The sequence below is a fragment of the Muntiacus reevesi genome, chromosome 20, assembly GCF_963930625.1.
Source record: "Muntiacus reevesi chromosome 20, mMunRee1.1, whole genome shotgun sequence".
NCBI lineage: Eukaryota > Metazoa > Chordata > Mammalia > Artiodactyla > Cervidae > Muntiacus > Muntiacus reevesi.
The window spans coordinates 50,615,147-50,635,626 of record NC_089268.1 but is presented as its reverse complement, the minus strand read 5'-3'; the positions used below and the strand labels follow the sequence as shown (position 1 = coordinate 50,635,626).

The 20,480-nt window shown below is 55.2% G+C and overlaps 1 protein-coding gene across 3 annotated transcripts; it reads left to right on the top strand.

Annotated features, from left to right (window-relative positions):
- The first annotated feature begins 522 nt into the window (after nt 1-522).
- BPHL (biphenyl hydrolase like) lies at nt 523-20,036 on the top strand. 3 transcript variants are annotated; one of them, XM_065913344.1, is made up of 8 exons: nt 523-674; nt 5,885-5,996; nt 6,053-6,099; nt 8,980-9,142; nt 10,768-10,921; nt 13,894-14,025; nt 16,037-16,160; nt 19,734-20,036. In XM_065913344.1, the coding sequence occupies exons 1-8, from the start codon at nt 568-570 to the stop codon at nt 19,819-19,821; spliced, it is 927 nt and encodes a 308-aa protein (XP_065769416.1). In that variant the 5' UTR covers nt 523-567; the 3' UTR covers nt 19,822-20,036. The 3 variants fall into 3 exon arrangements, with proteins under 3 accessions (XP_065769416.1, XP_065769417.1, XP_065769418.1); XM_065913345.1 differs by lacking the exon at nt 19,734-20,036 and adding an exon at nt 16,846-19,685; XM_065913346.1 differs by lacking the exon at nt 6,053-6,099 and having other exon boundaries at nt 5,885-5,988; nt 8,976-9,142.
- The last annotated feature ends 444 nt before the right edge of the window (nt 20,037-20,480 follow it).

Genomic DNA, 20,480 nt, shown 5'->3' with positions numbered 1-20,480 from the left:
GGTCACCGTTAGGCGAGAGTTGACACCCAGGGGAGACGCTGTGTGCCGATGTCCGCGTGAACCGCGAGCACAGGTGCGGCAAGGCACCGCCTAGAAACCCTGGGTCTCCGGCTCAGCGGCCAGACCGCCCCGCGCATGCGTGCGCGGGACAGAAGCGGGCGAGCTCGGGGCGGATGGGGGCGGGCTCGGGGAGACCGGCGTCCCGGCGCATGCGTGCGCGGGACAGAAGCGGGCGAGCTCGGGGCGGATGGGGGCGGGCTCGGGGAGACCGGCGTCCCGGCGCATGCGTGCTCTGGACGGAAGCGGGCGAGCTCGGGGCGGATGGGGGCGGGCTCGGGGAGACCGGCGTCCCGGCGCATGCGTGCTCGGGACGGAAGCGGGCGAGCTCTGGGCGGATGGGGGCGGGCTCGGGGAGACCGGCGTCCCGGCGCATGCGTGCTCGGGACGGAAGCGGGCGAGCTCGGGGCGACCGGCGTCCCGGCGCATGCGTGCTCGCGGCGATGCGCGCTCCGGGCTGCTGGGAGACGCGGCGCATGCGCACTCCCCGGGCCGTCACACGCACCCACCATGGCGGTATCGCTGGGCGGTCGGGCCGCGCGGCGGCTGAGGCTCCTGCTCTCAGCGCTGAAGCCCGGGATCCAAGTCCCCCGGGTCAGGCCCGTCGCCGCGTTCGGGTAATGACGCCGCTCCCCTCCAGAGGCCCCCGTATCCTCCTCCGCGCGCTCGGGGCGGCGGGAAGGGGGCAGGGGCCAGCGACCGGTACGGGGCCGCGAGTGGTCGCCGCCTCGCCGACCCCTTGCCCGTCAAGTCGTGACCCGGGCGCGGCTGAGGGGGCGCCGCGCTCGGCCTCGGGGCGGCCGTGCGGACGGAGGCCAGGGAGGAGGCGCGCTTGAACCCCGGACCCTGGCTCCTGAGCCAGCCTGCAGTGTTCGCGCCGCGTCAGCTCTCGGAGCCGCGGGCTGGACCTCGAGCTGGGACGTGCGGGAGACCCACCCGGGGATCGGGGGATGCGGGTTCCTGGGCCCGGCTCCCCGAGGGGTGCAGGCCGTGGAGACGCCCGAGAGTCTGCCTTTCTTTCCTTACCACCTGCACATACCTTGAGAGAAGACAGCCCCTGGATTAACTTCTGACCCCCAGTCCCAAAGTGGGCGCCCTTGGTTCCAAGTGATAGTGGCCGGTCATGGGGGCGCGCGCGGGGTGGTCGCCGCTCACTGCTGGCGAGTCAGTTCCGCTCTTGACGAGGAAAGTGTCTGCGCACTAGCTCGGCGGGTACTTGGCCTTCAGAGCTGCACTGTACCTGATGGGGAAGCATCCATTCCGAAGGCGTAAGGAGCAGTCTGACCAGCTTTTCGCTTTCGTTTTGTGATTCGTTGGGTCTTGAGTTTAGGATTTTATTTTGTTACCATTTTAGGTCTATTAAGATTTTCAGAACTGTTTTCATACAGATGGGAAAATAATGTCAGTGTCTGCCGCCTCTGTAAGTCCACTGAAAAATGCCTGTCTATCCGGTTTCCTGTTTACAGAAAGGAATTGAAATGAGGTTACTGTGATAGCACCAGTATCTGTTACTGTTGGTTAATGGTTGCAAGAAGGTCTCATCCACTTAGCAGTGCAGATCATTCATTCTAAAATATCCCTGGGAAACAGGTTTCTCTGGATTTTGAACCGCCATGTTGTAAATGCAGTTGAAATTGATCTGACCTGTGATGGGCCAAACATGCAGTGTGTTGACTAATCCTGAAACAAGAGTGCAGCTTGTGTAAGTAGAGGAGAGCACTCTTAAGACCATGGCTTCAGAAGAGTGGGTGCCCCAACTCACGATTGAGTTGTGTTCCAGAAGCTTCTCTGTACGTCCGCCCTCTTCCACCCCAAGCCTTTTCTATCTGAAGTTGTATGTTATGTGCAGTTACAGTATTAATAACTTAAGGAAGCCTAACAGCCCACCTGAAGACAGATGTTTTCCGGTTCAATCTGGGGATACTCTGCCTGAGGGGAAGAGACATGCCTGCCCCTGGCACCTGCCCCAGCCTCTGTCCAGCAGTCAGGGTGAGTTGCTGGCCTGGTGTCTAGCCCTGCAGGGGACTCTATTTGGCAGTGCGGTTACAGAAAAAGCATGTACACAGTCAAGTTATGTAACCTCTCTGAGCCTCACGCCTTGCAGAATTGTCCTAAGGATTTGAGACAGTGAATTTTAAAGGCCTGGGCACTCAGTCACGTCCAGCTGTTTGCGACCCCATGGACTGTAGCCTGTCAGGCTCCCCTGTCCATGGGATTTTTCAGGCAAGAATACTGGAGTGGGTTGCCATTTCCTGCTCCAGGGAATCTTCCCAACCCAGGGATCGAACCTGCATCTCTTTCGTCTCCTGCGTTGGCAGGCAGATTCTTTACCTCTGTGCCACCTGGGAAGCCCCCATACTAAGTAATTAGCAGTTACAGTTAATAATACAAATATGACTATCTAGATAATACAGTGTATGAAAGGTATAAAAATAAGTCATCAAAATTCATGCTTATGTTGCTAATACTTCATTGTAGCTAACAGTCCCTTTAGAAAAAAATACACAACCCATGGCTGATTCACGTCAATGTATGGCAAAAACCACTACAATATTGTAAAGTAATTAGCCTCCAATTAAAATAAATTAATTTTTTAAAAATAAATGAATAGAAAAAAATATACAAAAGAAATAGCTGAACATACAAGGTACAGAGAATATGTTGGACTTTCAAAATGAGGACGTATCTTATGAGGTGGCTCCTGTTTTTATTTCTGAGCAGAGAGTGACATTCAGGTGCTCACTTCGACTTTGCAAATTGCGAGCGGGGTAACTGGAGCCGGTTACCTAAACTCTTAACACTCAGCTTCCTCGGTGGTAGAATTAGGCACAGTCTAATGTGCATCATCAGAGGACATTACCTAGTGTAATACACTGACCAGTTCTACTGTAGTTACTGCCCCAAACTGTTCTGTTCTTGCCGGCCCTGCGGTCAGCTCTCCCTCGTTGAGGGGGTTTGCTGCCCTATCGCTCCTGCCCCGTGCCGCCCCCCCGCCCCCCCCCCCACAGACTTGTTCGTCCAGCCTCCCAGAAGGAGGGACAGGACAGATATGAGATGGATGGCTTTCCAGACTGTGTTTAAAAAGGAGACTGAATTTTTTTTGTTCTCCAAAATGAATTCAGTATAACCTTTCTTATCCTTGGTTGTCTATTGGATTCTCTTGGGGAATTTAAAAAATGCAGATGCCTAGATCCCATCCCAGAGATTTTCATTTAGTGCAGCCTGGGCATCTGGAGATGTAAAGGTTTGCCAGAAGATTCAAATTAAGCTTGCGACCGCCACCCAGGGTTTGTGGGGGCAGGAAGTGGTCTCATCCACAAGGGGGCTGAGTGGGCAGGTATGTTGGGGTACGGAAGGCATGAACCTGTGTCTGCTGTGTGCACCCCCGGGTCTCCTCTCTCCGCAGCTTCTGTCACAATATCAGTAGTTGGCAGACTGGTCTTCTCTGCCAGCCCCTAGGCAACATGGGGTGCCCAGCACACAGTCGGGGTTCCGGATGTACATGAATGGGTGAATAACACGGCAATGTTTCAGAAAGCATGTGCCGGGGCTCTACGCCAGAGTCGCCGGTGGGTCTCCCGGGACTGCCCTGGGCAAGTGCAGTTTAACTCCTCAGGTGATTCTGATGAACACACCTGCTTAAGAACACCCAGGTTAGAGAAGCGATTGACAGGAGGGAGAAGGTGCTGGAGGAGCAAAGCCCAAGAGAGAGAGGCTCGTTTTTGCTCTTTTAAGTTTTCTAGCTTTTTCAGGGGCCTGACCACCATCCAAGAGCCCTTTGATAATCTGGAGGCAGAATGCACACTCAAGTGTATTGATGTGGAAAGTCATTGAATAAATATTTTTTAAAAGGAAACTTTTTTCTTTTTAAGTTAATTTGCTTTTGTCCAGTTTTCTGTCCCGTTTCTCCAGCCTGGAGATGGAGGCGAGGTTCTGGGAGCCTCCATTGCCCCGGGGGCAGGCTGAAGTGACAAGGGCAGGTCCCATCAGCGGTGACAAAGCCCCAGGCGTGCTCCCTGCCCTGACAGCGCAGCCGCAAGCCTTTTGCCGTCTAGCCTGACCTTTGCTCCTCTGAGCCCACAGTACTGCCGGCCCCACCTGACCTGCCTTCCCCAGGTGTGTCCCTGACTCCCGGGCCCTTGAGGGTCCCAGTTCTTCTGAAGCACCCTCCCCACCCCATTTTCTCTCCAGCATTTTACCCATCTTGGAATTTCATCTCAAAAGTCACTTCTCCGCTCTTCCCCAGGTGCCTCTCCCCAACACCCACAGGGCCTCTCACCTCTGAGACCACCCTCAAAGTCCTCGGCCTCCGCAACCCTCCCGTGACACCTAGCGCCCATCACGCCCAGGTCTAGACGGCCTGGTTTTATCTGTGTGCTTAGGCATTGGGGAATCTACAGATAGGGCAAGGCACAGGCAAGTGAGAGGCTTTTGGCAGGAGAGACATCAGACAGACCACAAAAGGAAAGTGGGTGTGAGCCAGGCCCCAGGCGGCTGGCTCCCCGGCCTGAGAGCTCGCAACTCCAGGTCGTGAAAGCCCTGGGCTCGGAGATAGCGAGAGATGGCGGGGGCACCTCATATGTGATGCCTTCCTGGTGCAGAACGCCTTTACAAGACGTCCTTCACGCTGCAGGGCAGGGGCCCTGGAGAACCTCGCAGGCCCGACGAGTAGCAGGAGCAGTCCCTGAGCTGAGCAAGTGCTGGGTGTCTGTCTGGGGAGCCGCCTGTTCCTGTGCTGGACAGGAGTCTGACGCTTCTCTCCTGTCACGACCCTCCCCTCCCTGAGGGTGTGCAGACGCCTCTCTGCAGATGGCTGGGGCCAAAGGAAACGTCTGTAAACCCTCGTTTCTGAGTTGACTCTAGGAGTAGAGCGTTAGGCGGTTTTATCTTGTCCTGGAGCCCTCCAAGGATGCAGGATGTTAATAACAAGCCAACAGCAGGGTCCCTGAGACAGACATCGGCTCAAGGGTCCTGTTATTACCCCTCCTGTGACATTTCTGTGGACCATGAGCCTGTAGTTAGGTCAGCCTTACTACCACCCAGGTCTGTGTGTTCTTTGACTCGCTGCGCCTGCCAGCATCTGCCCTGGTATGCCTTCATGTCCCTCCTGCGTGTCACCCGGCCGTCTGAGGAGCTGCTGGGAGGCTCTCAGAGCCTGAGGCCGGGCCCAGTGTGCGCTGTTGCTCGGGGTCCCGGTGCCGTGGTCCAGGTCCAGGTTCTGGAGCTTCTGGGACAGTCGCTGAGGGGGTTGCCCTGCGCAGGGCCCCCAGGACGACACATGGTTAGATGCTGCAGCGTGGGTGGTCTTGGGCCAAGGAGGGGGCGGAGTGTGGGACTCTATAAAAACAGACTGGCTACTTAACAGTCAGCGCAGACATCTCAGCATCTTACAAACAGATCTGGCCACATCAGAGCAGACAGGCTTTCTTGACCAGGGCGCTTGTGCGGCTGCCTAGAGAACAGAGAGGCCAGGGGCCAGAAGGTCAGCCTGTGGACCCCACAGCCGGCGTCACCCTTGGAATTGCTGCCTGTGCAGCCAAAGGTCCGGGTGGCTCCTCTGGACCTGCCCGGGCCTCGACCAGGGGCTCCAGGCTCTGTGCCGGCGCCCCGCCCACCGGGCCTCCCACCGCGGTGGGAGCACTGCGGGGCTGTGGGCCCGTTGACATCAGTGCTCCCGTGGGTGGGCCTGGAGTTGGTGCTGCAGTGGCCCGCCCTTTCCTTTGGGACACTGAAGCGCGAAGCCGGGTGACCAGGGGCCGGGGAGGGTGCTGGGGCTGGCTGGCGCGCAAGCTCAGTCACCCCTGGGGTCGGGGCTTCTGTCTTGCAGCTCCTCCGTGACCTCTGCCAAGGCGGCGGTGAACGGCGTCCACCTGCACTACCTGCGCACCGGAGGCGGAGAGCACGCCGTCCTGCTGCTCCCGGGGATGCTGGGTGCGCAGGTTCCCCCGGCGGCCCGCACGCCGCCCTGCTGCTCCCGGGGGTGCTGGGTGCGCAGGTTCCCCCGGCGGCCCGCACGCTGCCCTCTGCTCCCGGGGATGCTGGGTGCGCAGGTTCCCCCGGCGGCCCGCACGCCGCCCTGCTGCTCCCGGGGGTGCTGGGTGCGCAGCTTCCCCCGGCGGCCCTCACGCTGCCCTCTGCTCGGCCCCCAGTCCCAGATGCCCGGGCTCGATGCGCAGCCTTAGCGCTTTGCTGAGATGCTTTCTGTAATATTTGCTGCAGTCAACTTTAGGTGATCCAGAAAGCTACCTTTCTTTTAAAATTTTACTTATTTAGTCATTTCTGGCTGTGCTGGGTCTTCACTGCTGTGGCGGCTTTTCTCTAATGCAGTGAGCGATGGCTGCTGTCTAGTCGCAGCGCTTGCGCTTCTCATTGTGGCGCTTCTCTTGGTGCAGAGCACAGGCTTGAGTTTCGGTTCACGAGCTTAGCTGCTCCGCAGCATGTGGGATCTTTGCGGCTCAGGGATCGAACCCGTGTCTTCTGCATTAGCAGGCGGGCTCTTTACCACTGAGCCATCAGGGAAGCCCCGAGAATACCTTTCTACCTTATGCAGTTTTCATACCTTTAAATACCCGCTTTTCTCCATGGAAGTCCAACACTGTGTAGTTTCCTGCAGCCTGAAAGTGAAAGTCGCTTAGTTGTGTCTGACTCTTTGCGACCCCATGGACTATACAGTCCATGGAATTCTCCAGGCCAGAATAGTCGAGTGAGTAGCCTTTCCCTTCTCCAGAGGATCTTCCCAACCCAGGGATCAAACCCAGGTCTCCCACATTCAGGCAGATTCGTTATCAGCTGAGCCACGAGGGAAGCCCAGGAATACTGGAATGGGTAGCCTATCCCTTCTCCAGCAGATCTTCCCGACCCAGGAATCAAACCAGGTCTCCTGCATTGCAGGTGGATTTTTTATCAGCTGAGCTATCCGGGAAACCCCTTCCTACAGTCTGGGGATGACAAGTCAAGGAATAGGTGGGGGAAGGCAGGCAATGAGTGGGTGTCCAGCTGGCCCAGTTTGCCTAGAATTGAAGGGTTCCAGGATGTGAGACTTCTGCTGCTGAAAGTTGGGTTGATCTCCCTGCTGTGCGTGACTATGTGTTCAGTCAAGGTAAGAACAAAGCTGGGCTTTCACAGCCTACATGAAGGTCAGAATTAGTTTGGCGTGAACAGAGCATGGTAAAAGCCAGATGGATCACCATCGCCTCCTGCGGGTAAGAAGTTTAGGTGTAGAAAGTTCAAGAGGGGAGTTTCCAGTGATCCCAGAGCATGTCAAATTTGCTTTTAAGGTTTCTGTTACTGTTTTATTTTTTATTTAGTTAAATAATCCCATCATATGCTTATTTCCTTATGATTTGCTTCTTTATCCTAATAGTAAAATGCTAACACTTTTCAGTTGCCCGGTGGTTCCCGTTGACGTAGCCTCAGCTGATGGTTGCAGCTGTTGCGGCATCTGTGTCCAGTGTTTAGTGATGTCTTTCCCTCGAGCTAGTGTAGTACAGGAGGACGTTTGCTCCGGTGGTTGATCCCGAGCCAAAGCGATGAAGTTTGCCAGCATAGATGGCCCTTGGTTCAATACTGCTGCCATTATCCTGGTATAAAAAGCTTTTGGCAATTTTAATGTTTGCTTGTGTAAAACATTAACCTGATTCAGACATCAAGCAGCAAGTCTCTGCCCTGAACCTCTGTCCCCCAGCACCCATTCCCCTCCCACGGGCAGCCGGTGCTGACGTGTTTCCCTCTCAGGTATGTGTATTGGAGCTACTCTTTAAAGTCGCTTTTTGCGGTTTTAGCGCTCTTGGCACTGGTCTCCAGGTGTGTGCCAGGAAGCGTGTGTCGTGTTTCCGACAGTGGTGTTGGGCCCGCTGCTGCCCCCTCACACCTTCTCTGCCGCTCCTGCAGGCAGTTCCCTGGGAGTCCCCCCAGTTCAGGGCTCACGGGAGCAGCCTCCGAGGTCAGAGCACTAGGTTCGCACGGAACTCCAGTTTGTTCTTGGGTTGGGTTTTCTGGATGGTTTACCTGGGGTTGAGAAGGTACAGTTTGTCAGGGAACGTGATGGTCCTTGATGATGTTAAATGATCCTACAGTATCTTGAAAGACATTTTCTAACAATCGCCAGTTTCTGAAGCAAGGTGTGACCATGGCTGTGAGTCCACAGAAACCAAGCAGAGCTTAGAAATGAGACGCTGACTTGCCCCTGGACTGGGCTTCTTGGGAGTCTGGCCTTCCGCTGTGTGGACCTCACCGGGCAACTCTGCCTGCCAGTCAAGTCCGCCACCGGCTTGAGAACACTGTTCTACTTGCTGATATTCACATACTGTTGTCGTGAAGCACACTGATTTATTCCCTCCACATCCTGCCCTCCGTCATTTCAGAGTTTTAGTTTAATTTTCTGGTTTCTAGTTATGACCTGAAAATAAAATCTCCAAGGCTGTTCTCATTAGCTTAGTAAAAGACATCTGGGATTTTAGAATTTGGCTTTGAATAATTTGGATCAAATCTCATTAATGTGTCTACAGATACTATTAAGATCTCTCTCATTTGCAACAGTCATGTTAAAAAAAATGACCCATAAGTACGTTGTATCAGTAGGTTTATTTCCACGCAGTTTCATGAGTTGTTGTTTTTTTTTAAATAAAAAGGACAGTTAAACTGAAAAGATACCAGGCGTGCTGGAATATTTGTGATACAGGACCTAGGGAAGAAGTGCGTCCTCAGCGTGGCCGCCAGGGGGAGGCAGGGGCAGGCCCGAGCTCCCGCAGGAGAGGGCGCGGGTTCCCTCTCTGCCAGGCTGCGCGGCCGGTTGCAAATGTGCTGCTGTTTTGACTGGAAACCAGTTCCGCGTCCCTTGTTCCTGCCTTTGCTGCGGTGTGTTTGAAGCAGTGACAGCGTTCACTGGAGTGTAACCGGATGACCACTTTTATTGATAGGCAGTGGAGAGACAGATTTCGGACCTCAGATTGAGAACCTGAATAAGAAGCTCTTCACGGTGGTTGCCTGGGACCCCCGCGGATACGGACACTCCCGACCCCCGGATCGGGATTTCCCAGTGGACTTCTTTGAGCGAGACGCAAAAGATGCCATTGATTTGATGAAGGTGGGTCTCCTGGGGGAGAGCTGGGAGGAAGGAGGCTGGGCCTGTCTTCATTTATTTTGTTTCTATTTGTTGTCTCTTGGAGGGTAACTCCTATAGACACTCAGAGGGTTCAGATAGATACAGAGAGGAAAGATTTTAGAGACACCGCTACCATGGCTTTGAGGCTCTGCCTTTGTGGGTGGTCCTAGGACATATATAGATACACACTTTGTATTGATGGCATCCTTCTATGCCTAATGGTTTTCCAGCTTACTGTTTCTTTTTCTTTTTTTTTTTCATTTATTTTTATTCGTTGGAGGCTAATTACTTCACGACATTGCAGTGGGTTTTGTCATACATTGACATGAATCAGCCATGGAGTTACATGTATTCCCCATCCCGATCCCCCCTCCCACCTCCCTCTCCACCCGATTCCTCTGTGTCTTCCCAGTGCACCAGGCCCGAGCATTTGTCTCGTGCATCCCACCTGGGCTGGTGATCTGTTTCCCTATAGATAATATACATGCTGTTCTCTCAACACATCCCACCCTCGCCTTCTCCCAGAGTCCAAAAGTCAGCTTACTGTTTCATTGGACACTTTATCACAGAGACACTTCCAGGTTAATAAGGACAGATATACTTCAGTTTGTAATAGGCACTTAGCATCCATTCCATTGTGTGGACACACTGTGTCTTAATTCCTTTGTCTTCTGATGGTAGATGCATTATTCCTAAGCTGCTGTGTGTGTGTGTGTGTGTGTGTGTGTGTGTATGTGTGTGTGTGTGAGATTATACAGGAAGCGCATTGAGCACTTGTGCGTGGACATTGTGGCCCTTATTTTCTGCTGTAAATAGCGCTGCTGTGGATTTTGTGGGCCTGCCCTGGTGCGTGTGTGTGAGTTCCGTGCACGTTTAGGAGATGACTTCCTGCGTGATGGAAGATACAGGATGGAGCCAAAGTTTACCCCACAGGAGTCACGCCAGTCTACAGTCCCGTCGACAGATGTCTCGGACTAATACTTGGTAATTTACTTTCCCAGTCATTCAGTTCTTAACTGCTCGGGAGCATCTCTCAGGTGTAACCTCTGTCCATTCACCCAGTCAAGCGCATTCTTGGAGCCTGGCCAGCTCACCCAAAGATTGAGTAGCACCCCGCACCCTCACTGCTGTGTCTCCTCTATCCCAGGCGTCCTGCGGCCGGTTCTTCCCAACGCTGCAGTCAGTGACTTGGCCAGATGCAGTGGCCCCAGCCCTCTAGCAGCTCGCAGGAGTCCCTCTCTGATCTGCAGACCTGTCCTCAGCATCTTCACTCAGGCCTGTGCGGACACACACACATTGTCACGACCAAGTAGAGCTGCTTCCCACCGTGTCCTTTTCCAGGAGATACTATGCCCCCTGAAGATGCAGCTCCCTCCCGATTCGGAACAGTACTGGATGCTGTACGCACGCTCAGGCGTCCGTGAAAGTCGTGTTCTCGCCACAGCAGACCCAGAGGAGCCGTTTGTGTCACGGACGGCGGGCTCCAGGGTTGCTCTCTGACACCTGCGGACACGCCACAGCTGTCTCGATCCCAGGCGTTCTTGATCTCAGGCTCTCTCTGCAGCTAGGGGCCCTAACCGTGCTCTGCGTTTTGCTGTTTGCCACAGACGCTGAATTTTAAGAAGGTCTCTTTGCTGGGGTGGAGCGACGGGGGGATAACAGCCCTCATCGCGGCCGCACGGTACCCCTCGTATGTCAGCAAGATGGTGATCTGGGGGGCCAACGCCTACGTGACCGAGCAGGACACGGAGATTTACCAGGGTAGGTCCCTCCGCTTGGCGCTGCTTGGGCATGGGCTGACAGGTCATGGAAGGATGAAGCCTTCTCAGCAGAGCCGTGCACTTTAACTAGTCTGCATTTTAAAGTTTCCTGTTTCCAGAAGTGACACTCAGGAAAAGGCTGATAAGTACTTACGTTTCCTGCTGTGCTAGGGACCTGGGAAGGAGGGGGGTTGACATGAATGTTACCTACAGCCTCATCTCAGGTTCCCTGAGTGTGGAAGGGAACATTGTACTCAGGTGGGAAACCTTAGTTTTGATGAAGAACCCTTGTGCTGCTTACACGTGCTAAGGTGGTCCTTCAGGCTACCTGTGAGGACTTCAGAGCCCGAGCAAGAGCTGGCAGACTGCAGCCCGCGGGCCTGGCCACCGCCTGTCTGTGTCCGGCTGAGGCTCCAGTGGACGCGGCTGGCGCCGTGGGGGCCGGGCACAGGCTGGCGTCCCTGCCCAGGCCCCGTGCAGGCAGCTGGCTCGCCCACCAGGCCCCCAGTCAGGGCGTCCAGCTGCCAGCTCGGGAGCTGCTGGGCCTCCAGCAGCTGCACCTGCCTCGGTGACCCCAGCCCCGCCCCACGGCTGCCCCTCCTCTCCCAAACCGTTTCCCCAGTTTGTCAGAGTTTAACAAAACACAAAAAACCCTCCTTCGGGGAATGGGGGTCTCCTCGCTGAGCAGGTGTCCACCACTTACTTCTGCTCCCCCTCCTCCCCCCCTCCTCCCCCCTCCTCCCCCCTCCTCCCTGCCCTTCCAGGGACTGGTTGAACTTTGTAGACCATCTCCACTTCCCTGTTTCTGTTCATCTCCATCTCCTCGTTGCTGTGTGTAGGATTCTGCATAATTTCTTAAGCTTTTTCTTTCATTTTTCTAGTTGTTTCACTAGCTTTATAAAGATTCTGATTGCTTTGTGGTTTTCTGATTAGCAGCAAATAATTGCTTACCCTTAGTCTGAAAACAAACAGAATAAATGGTAAGCATAACTCAAGAATGCTTTCCTTCAGAGCTGTCCACTTGCTGCCCCTGGGAACCATGGATGGTGTCAGGTGGGCCCCGGTTCAGCCGTGCCCACCGTCCCGCAGCGAACAGCCACCCTCCCTGGAGGCAGCCCTGCCTTGGAGTGGTCCTACCAGTCTTTGCTGTGTTTTCAGGGTGCCTGTCTTTTACGCACACACACGCTCATACTCGTTTTCATCAATTACTGCAGACTCCAGCAATGCAGCAGAAATTATATGTTATGACAGAGCCAGTTGTCCACCACAAAAGGGCCTGCAGCGGGTGTGGTCCACTCCACGGCCAAGGGCAGAGCCACGGTCCTGGGCTGGCCGTCCGCATGCCTGCTCTCCCCTCCTGCTCGTCTTCCCGCACCGCGCTGCGCGCTCCCCTCTCGCAGTCCTCCCCCACCGCGCACTCCTCCTCGTCCTCCCCCCCCCCCCCCGTCCTCCTCCACTGTGCGCTCTCCCCTCCCTGCTCTCCCCTTCCCGTCCTCCAGCTCCCTCTCCCCCTCCCCGCCCTCCTCCTCCACCGCGCACTCTCCCCTTCCTCGTCCTTGTCCTCCACCGCGCACTCTCTCCTCCTCGTCCTCCCCCCCACCCCCCCTCCTCCACTGTGCGCTCTCCCCCCCCCCCCCCCGCCCCGTCCTCCCCCACCGCGCACTCTCCCCTTCTCCATCCTCGTCCTCCACCGTGCACTCTCTCCTCCCGGCTCTCCCCTTCCCGTCCTCCAGCTCGGTCTCCCTCTCTCCCCCTCCCCGCCTTCCTCCTACACCGCGCACTCTCCCCTTCCTCGTCCTTCTCCTCCACCGTGCACTCTCTCCTCTCCGTCCTCCCCCCACCCCACCCCCGTCCTCCTCCACTGTGCATTCTCTCCTCCCGGCTCTCCCCTTCCCGTCCTCCGTCCTCCTCCAGCTCACTCTCCCCCTCTCCCCCTCTCCCCCTCTCCCCCTCTCCCCCTCCCCCCCTCCCTGCCCTCCTCCTACACCATGCACTCTCTCCTTCCCAGTCCTCCTCCACCACACAGCACTCTCTCCTCTCCGTCCTCCCCCCCAGCCCGCCCCGTCCTCGCCGGCGCTCTCCCCCTCTCCCCTCCCCGTCCTCTTCCACTGTGCGCTCTCCCCTCCCTGCTCTCCCCTTCCCATCCTCCTCCACCGCACACTCTCTCCTCTTCGTCCTCCCCATCTCCCCCACTCCCGGCGCTCTCTCCCTCTCCCCCTCCCCACCCTCCTCCTCCACCGCCTGCTCCATCCTCCTCCTCCACCGCTTGCCCCCCTCCCAGTCCTCCACTTCACTCGCTCCTCCTTCCGAGTGAGCACTGTTCACTGTGCTCCGGAGCTTCAGAATCTCCACAGTCACCGTGTTTTACAGAAAAATGGAGAAACTGGGCTAAGGGATTGAATTCGCTTATCCATTCTGAAGCCATCATTTCCTTTCCCATCAGAGAGTCATCTGTGAGACAGCTTGTAGTTAGTAGTTACAGTTTCTCCAGTGGTAGAACTTGGAGCAAATGATGTTTATGCATTTCTCAGTGTGTTTAAATGCAATTCAGAAAATCTCTGTTATAAGTAATGTCATTTTTACGCTGATGACCCCAGTTAGGGGAATATCCGCTTCTGTCTTATACCTTTAGTAGAAGCCATTATTTTAGATCTGATTTCATTCCCTCAGTCAGAATCTGCTGCTGCCCAAGGGCCGCCGTGGGGGACAGAACACAGCGGAGCCCTGACAGCGCTCGGCATTCACCGCGGCTGCAGAAGCCAGCGGAGGCGACCATGCTGGGCAGTGACGCGGGAGGTCAGGGAAGGCCGGCCGACCGGGGTGGAGCCTGGCGAGCCACACGGGGACGGGCAGCGTGCCCACCGACAGGCAGCCAGCGCCACGGCTCCAGGCGCACCGCGCCTGGGCTTTTCACAGATGAGCTCTAGTCTGAGGCTAAACCCATCCTTGCCCACATGTCTGTCTGTCTTCCAGGTATCCGGGATGTTTCTAAGTGGAGTGAGAGGACGAGAAAGCCTCTGGAAGCCCTCTATGGGTTCGACTACTTTGCCAGAACCTGTGAAAAGTGGGTGGATGGCATAGAGCAATTTAAGCATCTTCCAGACGGTAGGTCACACGAGCCACTTAACGGTCCCTTTGCCGGTTAGAGAGGCTGAGTCCCCCTAATGCTCGCAAATCCCTTGGGGATTGACACACTCGCCCACCATCCTTCCACACTCACGCGTGAACAGAGGGTGATTGTGTACAAAGGCAAGTTCTTGTGCCGCACACCCTCCTGGCATCAGAGACAGACGTGTGTACAGAGTTCACGTTGTTGACTCTCGTAGCACGCTGGTCTTTTCCCCTTTGTCTCCAGAAGTCTCACACACTCTTCTAACTCCAGGATGGTTGCTCAAAAACAAACAATGGCAACGTAGACTTCCCCCTTTTCACATCTAGAGGCATCAGCCCACTGCCGCCTCTGTTACCCGGCAGGGGAGGGGGGTCTCTGTCACAACCTTCGGCCCCAGTGGAGTCAGGACGAGGAAAAAGGATTCAGTCCTTTCCTGTCTTCCGAGCTAAGCTGTGTCGTTTCAGCCGTGACAGGTGTGTTCTGATAACAAGAACTGGCACCCTTGAGAGAAGCTCTGAATTAAAGTCTGTTCTTAGAGCTGGTTTCATTTCTAAGCTCTCATTTTTCTAATTGCCAAAAGAGTAGAGAGTAGGTGGGATCTGACCTTGAAACACATCAAGTTACCAAACAGTTACGGTTTGGGGCCCAGTTTTGTCCCCCCAGTAGTCATTTCCAGAATGAGTCATCCATCAGAGTCAGAACTTGCATAATAAGGACATTTGGAAATGTTACTTTGTTGCCATAAGTTCAAAACAAGTATATCCTGTTCAAAAGCAGTGTCCACCCACAGAAAGGGCCGAAATATGTTTCAGGAGGCTGGAAAGACAAGCCACAGACAGGAGTGACTATTTCCCGAAGGACGGGGGTCCAGGACTCAAGGCTTGTGGGGTCTTCGTTCCCCGACCTGGGATGGAACTCCACAGTGGAGGCGCAGAGTCCTAACCTCTGGACTGTCAGGGAAGTCCCTGCAAAAAAACTCTTAAAACTGAACAGTAAGAAAACAACCTGATTAAAATAGAGACCAAACAGCGAGATCCCACTATACACCTCTTAGAACAACCACACAGAAGAACTTCAGGGCAATGAAAGCTCTCTGTGTAGTATCACTGTGCCGTATCCGTGTCATCCTGCGTTTGTCCAAACCCACGGCGTGAGAACCGCAGACGCGGGGTGGTGGTGACGTGTCTGCTGTGACAGATGTCTGATGGGGCGTTGGTGATGGGGGCGGCGGGAGACAGGGCGTGTGCCCGTGCCTGCCTCGCGATTCTGCCGTAAACCTCAAACTCTAAAGAAGGAGGTCTACTGCAAAAGAGAAAGGGAGGGAGAAGGCATCACGGAGAATCCAGCACCGCAGGAATCATCTTACGGCAAGGCTGACAGTAAACGACTTCTCTCCCTGCGGGGCCGGTTCCGTGGACCCCAGCCCCTTGTCCAGTCCTCGGGGTTGCGGTCGCTCAGCGTAGCGTGGGGATGCATCGCGGGTTTGGCGTCAGACAGGCCTGGGTGTGTGCTCTGGCTTGGCCACGTGGCTGCAGTCCAAGTGGATTCAGGGAAACAGCAGGTCAGGACCTGGAGCCCGGCCTGTGCCTTGCTGCCCAGGAACGCTGTCGTCCCTCGGGGCAGGGCCTGGGGTCTCCCCAGGGCGGGCGGGGGGCAGTCAGGGTGGAAGGCAGCTTCCGTCCTACTGAAGCTGTGGCTTTGCCGTGAGGAACACGGACTTGGAGGGCCAGCCGAGGCCCCTGTATTTCAAGGGAGAAGTTTTTCAGATGCCTCATATAATACAAAGATTTGCAGGTTTTTTGTTTAACTGCTGTTTTATATGAATTATGAATCTAAATCAGCCAGGACTCCTTGTTCACTAGTAGAGCTTAAAGGAAAAAGGCCAGCAGAGGGAAACCTGGAGCCTGGCGGAGCTGGAAGCACTCGGGCCGTCTGATCCAGGCCAGATGCTGGCGGGGTGGGGGTCCGCCCCGGGCCTCAGGAGAGCTGTCTCGTGTCTTGCAGGGAGCATCTGTCGGGACCTGCTCCCCCTGGTCCAGTGCCCCACCTTAATCATGCACGGCGAGAAGGATCCTCTGGTCCCACGTTTCCATGCCGACTTCTTACACAGACACGTGAGAGGGTCACGGTGAGTCCGGCTGCAGCCAGTGCTCTGCGCCAGGGCCTTGGGAGGCAAACGGGAGGCACTGCAGGAGGCAAAGGCTGAGGGCTGGGCTTTCAGGGTGTACTCCACCCCATTTGGGAACAGGGACCCAGGTCCCCTGGGTTTTGGCAGCAGGATTGGAAGCTCCCGCCCTGGTGGCACCAACCCAAACAGCCATCCGCCCCTCGGAAGTTCTCACTGTAAAATCACCACCTGCCCAGCAAGTCCATAAAATCAAATCAGGGAAGCAAATCGCCTGCCGCTTGCCGTCCACTTAAATACTTTCATCACTAGCACTTTTGTGTGTTCCTCTTTTCTAGTATTTTTTAACATAGATACAGTCGTATTCTGTCTTCAGCTTTGATTCCTGTTTTTTCCTGCTTAAAATCATGTTGGACACTTTTCACGTTAAGCCTTAAACATGTACACATCATAGGAGAACCCGTTCCTCAGAACCACAGGGGAGCAGGGTCTGCCCGCCGGCCCCAGGCACGCTGGCAAGCCTAACGAGACGTGTCAGCGGAGTCTGGTCTTCAGTCTCGATCATTTCTGTATGGAGCAGAATTTATCGTTTAAATACTCGAGCTGATGTGAGAGCCAGCTTCTGCTGGTACTTACTTCAAGATGAATATTCCATGTTGAATAAACCTGATGTTTCCCCGATATGCAGTGATGCACATCCTGAAGGAGAAAGTAAGGTCTGGCTGGGAGATCGTGGCTCACAATTAACACCCAGGGAGCCTTGACCCATTGAGAGCCTGCGATTCACTCCAGAGACACTGTCGTCATTCCCCAGGACGTCTTTGGAGTTGTATAGAATTCTTCTGAAAATGGCCTCATCCTAAGTGGCCTAAGGACATCCTCCTCCTCCCCAGCGTGAGCCACTCCCAGCGCCCACAGCAGGCCAGCCTGCCTGGACGGCCCCGAGCCAGGAGCAGACTCGGACACAGGCCCTCCACTTCCTAATTGTGTGCTTTATTCCCCAAGAGATTTTAACAAACAGATTTTTTTAACAAAGAGTTTTTAAATGTGGGAAACATGCTTATTATTCTGCAATAAAATATCATTAGTATAAACTTGTATAATTTCTGTTTGCAAACAGCATTTCATATTTCAGAAGGCATCTTATTTTACTATAATATCTAATTATACTTTACAGCAAAATCATGGAAAAAAATATTGTCCCCATTTTACAGATGGGGTAAAATCAAGGCTGAGACACGTTAGGTCATCTTCCAAGGTTACATAGCTAGTAAATGACAAGTCCTGGATCTTTTTTTTTTTCCCTTGTAATATATTGCTTCCCTTCCCCAACACGGCTGCCTCTCACAGACGTGCTCTTATTTTAATGTGATGGTGAGAGGGCTGAATCACACACTTTCTGACCTGGTTAAGTGTCTTCTCTCTTCAGAAACGACAAGTTTTTGCACACTGACACTCACGATAAATGACGTGTGTTCCCTTAGAGAGCCAGGTTCAGTAAAAGTCTGCAAGAAAGTTTAATTTAGGAATTCTGTTCCAGACCCATCTCCTAGCAACTGAATACATCAATATGGGAGAAAAATATTCCCTTACCGTTCAGATGTTCGTGGTTTCAGTACATTCGTTTATGGAAGGTCGTTTTCTCAGAGCAGGATTCTTTGGAACAGCTGAGTCGAGAGGAAAGTGTTGCTGCGATGATTGTCTGAAACTGGCCGGCATGTTACGCTTGCGCCCTTCCGCTGCCAGGGGAGCCTTGTAGGTTAGGCAAGAAGCTAAAACATGGTGGTTCATTTTGGACCCACAAGAGGGTTGATTCCTTGAGCACCAAGGTCCTCCTCCGACTGTGCTCACAGGCCGCCTGACCCCTAGGGAGCCACTTAAGTGCAGGGTGCTTCCCATGAACTTGGGGCTTCATTTCCTTGCCAGAAACAAAGACACAGTCTGTCCCCTCAGAGGTTTTACCTGCAAACAGATACCAGCTGTGAAACCAACGCCTTTGTCTCCCAGAACCGCGCCCAGAAACAGTCGTGCGGGCTTCTGTGTCCGCTTCCTGGATGGGCTCAGTGGTGTCTACCAGCCCGCCCGCTCTCTTCTTGCGGAATGAAGGGGGCCGTACGGGCACAGCCGAGGGACTCAGCACAGCAGGGACTCAGCACAGAGCAGCCGCCCTTGTGGACGGGACGCTGGTGTGGGCACAGGTGGTCAGGGCCCGAGACGGCCGCGGGGATCGCGGCGGGCGGGCAGTGGCATGGCGCCCTCGGGCCTGCTCGGGAGTCTCCACAAAGGACGGAAGAGGGCTGGCCCCCTCAAAGCGGGGCTCCGCGTCAAGGTCTAGCTCGGTCCACGCTGGGAGACCTGGGGCGGCCCAGTGCCCCCTTGCCTGCCAGCACGCTTGGTGGCTGGCTCTTGCTGTCCCTTGAGGGTGGAGGCCATGAGCCTCCTGAGAGCCCTGTCCGTCTAGAGGACAGCTCATTCTTCTCTTTGAGCAGCACTGACCTTGACTGGGGAAGGCCTCGGCTACTGCTGATGGCATCACCAACCTTCCCCGGGGCCTCAGAAAGACCGACCGCAGACCCTCCTTGCAAGCCGGCGATCTGGACAGCGTGGGTACCCCCTCACCCCCCTGCCCCATGTGCTCAGTTGCCAGAGACCCGGCATCGCCCAGGGACGGCTCTGTTCCGAGCCTCCCCCGCCCGCAACCCGTGAGTCTTCCCTGGCGTTCACCGAGGTCCCGGAGCTCCCAGCCCCCTGCTGTGGAATGCAGAGAAGCAGGCCATGTGCTAACTGGCATTCTGCCTGAATACAGCCCTTTCAACATCCACTGCCAGCGGACAGAGCACGTCAGAGCTGCACGTGTATCGTGGAGCCTCTATAAAGCTCACTGTCTGCACTGTTACAGGCAGCAATGCAGCCTAGACCTCAGAGCCTGCCTTTATGAAGGAAAGTGCAGCCCATCCACACCTGAGGAGCCCCGTTGAAAGGAAGCGCCTCCCGAGGCGGGCGGGGTGTCCTGAGGGCCGCAGATCCAGGGTGTGGCCGGTGGGGGCTCCGGCCACCCCCACCCGCAGCCTCGGGGGGCGCTGCCCTGCGTGGGGCCGGCCGTGGGCGGACTCACCCAGTCCTCCAGCACTCAGCACGGCCTGCTCGGGCGGCGCCTTCTGACGCATTTTCCCACCACCCAGACACTCCAGGGAGCTCCAGGCCGGTGGATGCTGGACACTTCGTATTTTTTACTGTCTTTCCAATCCTCTTAAAACCAGTCTGATTAAGACACTTTTTCCCTTCGGTAACCACCAGATCGCACGCGCTCCTCAGTCAGGTTTCCAGTCAAACCACTCCTCACCTGATTCGGCTCCGGATGCAGAGCGTGCGCCCCTTCCCTGTTAAGGCAGCCTCGGGCCTTCACTCCTGAGTTTCTTTTCTAGGACCATCCCTTAAGATGGACCTCACACTCTCCCCTGATGGAGGTCGCAGGGAAAAGAAAACGGGGCAGTTGCCCAGTGAGGTGTTCGTGAAATGTCAGGGAGGGCGGCGGGTTTCTAATGATGCACCGCTAATCGTCAGCGTTTCCTGCAGGTTCCATCTGATGCCAGAAGGCAAGCACAACCTGCATTTACGCTTCGCAGACGAATTCAACAAGTTAGCGGAAGACTTCCTCCGGTGACCGTGTCCCAGGACGCGTGGTCTGCTGAGGTCTGGGCCCGCGGGTCAGCCCTCAGCTCACCGGCCTACCAGGCTCCCTGTGCTCCCCCCCAGACGGCTCCTAAGCCAGTACCACTGAGGACATAGCGTCCTCTTTCATAGCTACAGAGCTTGAATCTGACCTTTTCATACTGTGATTTTCTCCCATTGTCTTAAATAAATGCCTGTCGTGATTTACTTTCCGTTCAGGTGAGGATAAGCATGTGTAGTGTTCACGACTGCTGCTCTAAGATGAGCTGAATGTACGTGGTGCCCTTTGTCGGAGGGGTGCAGGCGTGCACTGGCCTCTGGAGTCACCATGTTGTCCACAGAGATGAGGAAGCTGAAGACGGCCCCCGCCCAGGGCCCTGGATCCCACGTGTTCACGGGGTTGCTGGGATCAGAGCAAACCGGGGGAGAAGGTCAGCGTGGCACCTCCTCCCACTCTGCCTTCACACTCCTGCGTGCTCGTCCCTGAGTACGTGGGGCCAGTGGAAATAAATTTGCTTGCTTGCCTCTTTCCCTGGTGTCTCAGATGGTAAAGAATTCACCTGCAATGCAGGAGAGACCCAAGTTAAATCTCCGGTTTGGGAAGATCCCCTGGAGAAGTGAATGGCAACCTACTCCAGTATTATTGCCTGG